Source organism: Protobothrops mucrosquamatus, unplaced genomic scaffold (genome assembly GCF_001527695.2).
Source record: "Protobothrops mucrosquamatus isolate PMUCROS unplaced genomic scaffold, P.Mucros_1.0 scaffold2838, whole genome shotgun sequence".
NCBI lineage: Eukaryota > Metazoa > Chordata > Lepidosauria > Squamata > Viperidae > Protobothrops > Protobothrops mucrosquamatus.
In genome coordinates, this window is record NW_015388870.1 from 58,450 (window position 1) to 66,797 (window position 8,348).

The following is an 8,348-nucleotide window of genomic DNA, read 5'->3' on the forward strand; positions in this document are numbered from 1 at the left end:
ACCAGGTCGCTCAGCTTCCCCTCTTCGTCAGCGATGGAAAATGGCACCACATTTGCATCACCTGGACCACCAGAGACGGGATGTGGGAGGCTTTTCAGGATGGAGAGAAATTGGGTACCGGAGAAAATTTAGCCCCCTGGCATCCTATTAAACCTGGAGGGGTTTTGATCCTGGGGCAGGAACAGGTAAGCCTCAGTGGATCGTTTTGGGGTGGATTCCGCTTCGGGAGGGGGTTGGTAACTAAATCCTGAGATCTGCAGCCGAATCTGATGCAAAAACTTAGACAGGAAATGAGAGACAGGAAAAGAGAACCATGGCTTTTTCCTGCCCAGTTTCTTCAGCTGCCTCTCATTTATTTTTCATTTATAATTTACGTATGCAATAATATGATATGCAGGATCCTTGGTGTTCTCTGAACTTGGTTGTTTTCTTGCAGATGTTTCATTGCCCAACTAGGTAACCTCATCAGTGTTAGAAGAGATAATAAATAGAGAGCCAAATTCATTCCTTTCTAGCAGTGATGATGTTATCTGGTTGGGTAATGAAACATCTGGAAGAAAAACAGCCAAGCACAGAGAGCATTAAGGACCCCACAGTCCTCCTCCTCCTCCTCCTCCTCCTCCTCCTCCTCTTCTTCTTCTTCTTCCACAAACACCATTCTCTTCTAGCACTGCCAATGTTACCTAGTTGTGTAATGAAACATTTGCAAGAAAACCACCAAGCTCAGAGAGCACCAAGCACTCCACTGTTCAACCCTAAGCTACACGTATCCTCTTTTATTGGTATATGAACTACAAATTACACACTGATTTGGATGCTGTTGTGATTGAACAAGCTGGGAATCATAAACGCCCGAGTGATCTGTGGCAAAGGACGGAGAGATCTACCTGTAGATCTCCATCTAGGCCTTCTAGCAGGATCTTCTCCTTGAAGGAGAAGACAGTGTCCAAAGAAAAGGTTACAAGGCTGAGACTTCAGCAAAGAGAGGGCTGGAAGAGAAAGAGGACGAATCTGATGATGGAAGATTCCATCCTGCAAGATTGCATCTTCTAGTGACACTCCGACTGACTTCAAAATCACATTTCCAAAACCCCATGAGATTTGATGATCTTCTCAGATTTGGAGGTGGTTTCCCCCCCCCCCTTTTAGATACCTGAAAGTTGGAGAAGTTGTCTTTTTCAGGATTTAACTCATCTTCTTTTAAGTCTTAACTGAGGGCTTGTTTTCATTTGTCTTGAAGGACACCGTGGGAGGCAGGTTTGACGCCACCCAAGCTTTCGTTGGAGAAATGAGCCAGTTCAACATCTGGGACAGAGTCTTAAAGCCGGATGATATTATGAAGATTGCAAATTGTTCCATCAACATGCCTGGCAACATCATTCCGTGGGTCGACAATAACGTGGATGTGTTTGGCGGTGCCACCAAGTGGCCCGTGGAGAGCTGCGAAGAACGTCTGCTTGATTTATAGCCCTGGGCATTTGCTCTCCAAGTGCCCCGTTTTTATTAAGACAATCTTTGATGCTCTGAGATCCCTCTCCATTTCCCTCGTAGTGTAATCATATTAATTATGATTTTATTTTTTAAGCCCTGCTTAGTAAGCTGCCCCTCCCCCAATGCACAATATACAGTTTCACCCCTAGGGTGTAGTTCTCCAGGGGATGTCCACAAAAGTCCTCTGGGAACGGATGGGGAATTGCCACAAGTTTGAGATCTTCCAAAAATGGCTGAGTGGCCACATCCGGTATGCAGGACCCAGCCCTGGTGATTGATAAAGTATGTTCTAAAAGGCTTAAGCCAGGATTAGAACAAAGACATTTTGGCCTGCTCCTCAAAGCGTGGCCAGAAGAAGTCCTGTTCCATGGGTAGCCTTGGCCAATGAGGTTCCTGCGATGGCCACATGGGCAGGGGAATTCTGGGAAATAACGTTCATAGACGTGGAGAGGATCCAACTTTGGAGGGAGTGGATTACTAGCTGAATCTCATAGCAACTGACAAACATAAAATGCCCCTTTCTATAGATTTTGTGAGTCCATAGATCCTTAAAGGGATGGTTGACTTGTTACCTTTATTTCATTTTAGGTGGGCTTTCCCCCCCAATCTTTTACCACTCCTTTAAAAGTTCATCTTTTAAAGAATGATGAATCTAGAAGGACTTGCTTAGAGGTATATCCTACGGTCAGCAACCAGAACTTTTCTTGATAAACCTGGTGAAGACCTGTGGTCAGTTGCGGGGGAACCGTTGTTAAAGCCATATTACTTCACTCCTCCTCCACTGTAGCTGTGTTGTTGCAATGATCCCCCTACTTCTACACGCAGTCCTCGGCTTATGACTACAGTCGGGACCACAGTTACTGTTGCTAAGCCAGGCCGTGCCCGATTTTACAACCGTTTTTACCATGTTGTTAAGAGAATCACATGGAGCCCTGCTTCCCCCCATTGATGTTGCTGGTCGGAAGCTGTCAGGAAGGTTGCAAATGGGGATCGCATGGTTCCCCGGGATGCCACAACTGTCACAGATACATGCCAGTTGCCAAGCCTCTGAATTTTGATCAGGTGACCCCAGGGATGTTGCAATAGTCGTAAGTGCAAGGACCGACCCATACGTTACTTTTTTCAGTGCTGCTATAACTTTGGACAGTCGCTAAACGAACAGTTGTAAGTTGAGAACTACCTGTAGCTTCCTATGAATCAGGGGTCTCCAACCTTGTCAACTTTTAAGGCTTGCGGACTTCAACTCCCAGGATTCCCCAGCCAGGAATTCTGGGAGTTGAAGTCCGCAAGTCTTAAAGTTGATAAGGTTGGAGAGCCTGCTATGAATACCCTGTTATTAAATCTGATCCTGAAGGGACACCACGACTGTCACACACACACCCCTCCTCAAACGCTGAGCCTTATGTCTGGTGTGCCCTTCTGTGGGGGTGGCCGTGGTTGCAAACACAAATTGCCTGATTTATTTTGTTTTTGCCTCTGTGATTCAAACCAACGACAAGACCCCCCTGTGCTGTTTTTCATTTGTTGGAAGTGTTAGACTGGAATGGAAAGAAATCTAATTTGTTTACCAATGTGTAGTGTCACATCAGAGGCGCTGCTGGGAGTACAACTGCTGTCCTTTTAAAAAACAGCACTTCCCTTTCATTTTTGTATTCTCTAAAGCAAACAAATACCCACCATTGACAACTGCAGAGTAGGAAAAAAATGTGCAAAAATGCATGGATTTAATAAAAGAATGAGAGAGAGAGGGAGGGATAGAGGGAAGGAGCTAAGCTAGAGAGGGAGAGAGGGATAGAGAGGGAGGGAGGGAGGGAGGAAGGTTTGGGAGAGGGAGGGAGATTGGGAGGGAGAGATGTTGGGAGAGGGAGAGAGAGAAGTTAGGAAGAGAGGGAGATAGAAAGGGAGGGAGAGAAAGAAATTGGAGAGGGAGAGAGAGAAGTAGGGAAGGAGATAGAAAGGGAGGGAGAGAGAGAAATTGGAGAGGGAGAGAGAAGTTAGGGAGAGGGAGATAGAAAGGGAGGGAGAGAAAGAAATTGAAGAGGAAGAGAGAGAAGTAGGGAGAGGGAGATAGAAAGGGAGGGAGAGAGAGAAATTGGAGAGAGAGAGAAGTTAGGGAGAGAGGGAGATAGAAAGGGAGGGAGAGAAAGAAATTGGAGAGGGAGAGAGAAGTAGGGAGAGGGAGAGAGAAGTTAGGGACAGAGGGATAGGGAGAGAGAGGTAAGAGGGGGAGAGAGAGAATGAATTAGCACTGATTGGAGGAACGATTTGAAATAATTGTGACGCGCAGTAAAAATTTATTTATTTATCTGTGGATCATATTTCCATCGCTCCCATCCCATTTGCCTTCCTATGAATCCTGACCAGACATGGATAATTGTGTGCGTCTTTTAATCCCCCTTTAATCCCCTTTTTTGGAAACAGCTGGTTCTTTCTCACCCTCCCTTTCCCTCCCTCCCCCCACTGTTTTTAAAAAAAGTATTTGTGATTATTTGGGGCTTCTGACACCAAGCACCCTACTGGGGAAGCAGGACGATTTGAGAGAGCGTTTAATTTTAGAGAGGGTGGGGGGAAGGGATCTTTATTAAAGATTCATATTTCATTTTTTTTCATACGCATGGATTGTTTGGATGTCTGCCATTTGTAAGGCATATTTCCATTGAAATGTAAAATGATGTTCTTAAAAAAAAAAAGAAATTAAAAAAAATATTCTTGCACTGGAAGGGAATTTGCCTTTTCTACTTTTGCAAAACGTTGTGATTTTCTTCCCAGGCTTTTCTCCTATTATCCTTCTACAAACTTCACATTGCTGTTCTGTTGGCAGAAGGTGAAGAGGGCAATTAAGACAACTGTAAACACCAAAACTGGGTCCAGGGTGTCTCCTCAGCCTTATTTTAAAGACATTTTTAAGGCTCTCCTTTCGAAATAAAAGGAACTTGGAAATGCTTCGGAACCCCCGACTCTATACGTCTCTCAAAAACCTGACGTTCGAGAGAACAAGACACATGGTGTGTATAACACAAGTAGTAGCACAGTCCTCAGCTTACCGTTTAGTGACCGTTTTGGCACTGAAAAATAGGGACTCACAACTGGTCCTCACACCTGTGATGGTTACAGCATCCGTGCAGTCACCTGATCAAAATTCAGGCACTTGGCATGTATTTACAAAGGTTGCGTGACATTCCTATCCAAATTCCGACAAGCAAAACCAAGGCCAAGTACAGGAAATTGGGAGCCTAAGTAGTTCAAATCAATTATATTGTAAGCTTATTGTGTGCTAAAGCTCTCAGCAAGACTCTTAATTTCAAAGCAAATTGGCAGTGGATAAGAAAGAGCTGAATTCACGGTGGGCTGGACTCTTGTGGGCGCGAAGAGACTCAAGACTAATAACGCGTTTGACCCCTCCCTCAGCCTCAGCCTGGTCATCTCCTACCGTCAATAGGGAAACTTGGATTTGCTTAACGACGGCACGAGCCACTGGACAAACTGCAGCATTTCGCTTAACAACACGGCCCGAAAGGTCCTAAAATCAGGCCGCTCACCCTACAGCCACCTCACTTAGCGACGGAAATTCTGATCCCGGTTGTGTTCGTAAGTGGAGGACGACCTGCAGTCGGGTTTCCTATAAAGGCCCATGTGCCTGGGCCATCTTTGTACAGTGTTCCCTTAAGGCAGGGGTAGGCCACCTNTCCTCCCTTCCTCCCTCTCTCCCTTTCCTCCCTTCCTTTACTTCCCTCCCTCCTTTCCTTCCTTCCTTCCTTCCTTCATCCCTCTCTTCCTTTCCTCCCTCCCTCCCCTTCTTTCCTTCCCTCCTTCCTCCCTCCCTCCCTCCCTCCCTTCCTCCCTTCCGTGTGAGTCCTCCCCTCTCCTGATGAAATTCCCAAACCAAAAGGAAAATGGGACTAAGGTTTCTACTAGTTCACATTCTGGGCAAGACCCTGCATCCGGAGAAGTCAGGAGAATTCCCAAGCCCTTCCCATTCTTCACTTCCACTATTAAGAAAGAACTCAACCAGCCCCGTTGTGCTCCTTGCCTTTAATTCCCTCTCTTGGTTGAAGCTGAATTACTGCTTTGTTCTTTTCGGAGGCTCCAGCCGTTATTTCTCCTGCAGAGAGAGAGAGAGAGAGAGAGAGAGACCCAAGGGTGCTGTGACTGGCCTGCTAATCGGAGCTGGACCCAGAAGGTAAGCCACTCGTGCTTTCTTGAAGTCAGCCGGGGTCTCCATCTGTTCTTCCCTCCTTCCTCACAATACCTTGGAGGAGCGTTAGGATGTCATCTCTAGAGAACGGAGGTGCCCCCAAGGATAATCAAACCTTTTACCTTCTCTCTTGCAGGTGAGTTGGAGAGTCTGGTTTTGAAGGCCGACTAGACAATGACCAACACGATAGCCATGCTGGAAGAGCACGGAGGTGCTGGGTGGAGGGCTTGGCCCCAGTTCCACCTTTATCGAGACAGTGGGAACATCTGGGAAAAGGTAGGGAGGATTGGCCGGGAGCCCATAAAAGTGCTTCACTTCTATGGTTGCCATTTCTACTTTAAAATAGGGCTCTCCCACCATGGCAACTTTAAGACTAGTGGACTTCAACTCCCAGAATTCCCTAACCATTCTCTATCCATCCATCTTTCTTTCTTTCTTTCTTTCTTTCTTTCTTTCTTTCTTTCTTTCTTTCTTCCTTCCTTCCTTCCTTCCTTCCTTCCTTTTTCTTTCTTTCTTTCTTTCTTTCTTTCTTTCTTTCCTCCCTCCCTCCCTCCCTCCCTCCCTTTCTTTCTTTCTTTCTTTCTTTCTTTCTCCTTCCTTCCTTCCTTCCTTCTTTCCTTCTTCCTTCCTTCCTTCCTTCTCCTCCTTCTCCTTCTCCTTCTCCTTCTCCTCCTCCTCCTTTTCCTCCTCCTCCTCCTCCTCCCCTTACTTCCAACAACCCAGCATTACTTGAATCATGTCCAAGTAGACTGGTTGAACTCACTCAAGAATCCTTGGCCATATCAATCGTTCCATCTGTTGACAGCATGAAGATGGTTCAGGCCAACATTGAGTGGATGAACGCAATCGGAGCTTGTCACAACACAAGTGGTGTGGCTTTCCACAACTATTATGATTGAGGGAGGTAAGAGAAGGGTTCTGAGTGCAGCTAGCTGAATCACAGCCTCTTTATCAGCAAGTGAGTCATCCATTTCCCAACTTCTTTTGATTACCACCAAAGTAGGGCAGATGTTACTGTGCCCCCATCTTAAAGGGAGAACGGGAGTGAGGGGGTGTGATTGCGAACGTATTTGAATGCAGTAATTATTGTGGCAGTGCATCAGGAGAGGCTGTTGTATAGCAGCTAAACAAATAAAGAAAAGATCCGGACGCAGATGTATTGTGCTTAAACAATGTGGACCAAAAATACGGTCCAATTCTGTCGAGTAAAGATGTAGTGACTATATTCGTGCAAAGGGCAAAGCTTGTTTAGTTTTAAGTTTGCCAAGCACCCTAATTTTGACCGCATGACTAGAGCGATGCTGTGACTGTGGTATGCTTGAGCAGGGGGTTGGACTAGAAGACCTTCAAGGTCCCTTCCAGATCTATTCTGATTGATTGATTGATTGTTGAACGACCATTAGCTGCACCCCCAGAAATTGAATATGGCTAACCATCTCCATGACGGAATCATTAATGCACAGAGGTTTATGGCTGTGCCTGTTTTTCCTGATCTCTTTTGTTGTTAAGTTTAAGGACCGGTCATAAGTCAATTTTTCAGAGCAGTTGTAACTTCAAATGGTCTCCAAAATAATTCGAGTCATAATTATATCACCTTACCTCCAGTATGGTTTCTTGCCTTGCTTCTCTTGTGGTGCGGACGGACGTAGGTTAGCCTACTCAAAAAAAACCATGAATCAACAAACCAGGATTCCAGGCAGTGTATCTAAGTGGGTGGCATAGCTTGTACATGTTTGTTAGCTGTTCTGCTTAAATTTACATCCGGAAGGTGCTCTGCGGTGGTTTTTCAGCATGAGTTACCACGGAAGGAACAACACTTAAAATAAAATATGGTAAAGGAGGAAAGGATAGGATGCCATTATGAGAAGAATTAAAATTTTAACCTCCATGCAAGATGCATGAGATTGTCAAAAAAAGGACGAACGGCCTTTTTTAGCACTGCCTCCTCCATATTAGTCTGTTGCTAATCCTGAGCAAACTCATAGTCAGATGCTAATTGGACCCCATTATTCCACTCAGGCCATTGTAAACTATATTTGTCACATCCGAGGCTGAAATATTACTAGAGTTAAGTTGGTCCTGCATATGGATGCAAGCTGATTAAAAGGAATAAAATTACAGCCACCGCTGCGGCTGCTGCGAATGGCGAAAACAGATTGTGCCTCTCAAAAATAATCTAAAAGGATGGGTTTTTTTTAGAGGAACACAGCCCTATCTTTTTTTTAAAAAAAATGCTTTTTTTTTTTTTCAAAAAGAGAAAAGAAAACAAGGAACAAGTTTTGGCTTGCTAAAAAGCCAAAGGAATGGTAAGGAAAGTGGAGTCTTTGAAGCGGTTCCTTCCATCTTTCCATTTTGCAGAAAAGGAAACTGTGGATTAAACGTGGCACTAAACCGCAACTTTCTGAGTACACCACAATGTTTGGGAAACACAGTCGGCCAGGCAAACCATGTAGATTAGCTAATAAACCAGGGTTTACGATCCAACCTGGCTGAGATCTTTGGACATGTGGAACCAATGAAGCTACTTTCAGATCTACACCCCCAAAACCCCAGCGTATGAGATGTCTAAAGCAGGGGTGTCCAAGCTTAAGACCTGTGGGACTGCAACTCCCAGAATTCCTCAGCCAGCTGATACGTCCATCCATCCATCCATCCATCCATC

At 45.2% G+C, this 8,348-nt stretch overlaps 1 protein-coding gene across 1 annotated transcript in view; it reads left to right on the top strand.

The window, feature by feature from the left end:
* Positions 1-1,468, top strand: part of NPTX2 (neuronal pentraxin 2) — a 17,546-nt gene extending 16,078 nt beyond the window's left edge. Inside the window, exons 5-6 of the mRNA XM_015825856.2 lie at positions 6-185; positions 1,241-1,468. Of these exons, the coding sequence (XP_015681342.2) occupies positions 6-185; positions 1,241-1,468 (408 nt within the window). The remainder of the gene's footprint in view (positions 1-5; positions 186-1,240) is intronic.
* The last annotated feature ends 6,880 nt before the right edge of the window (positions 1,469-8,348 follow it).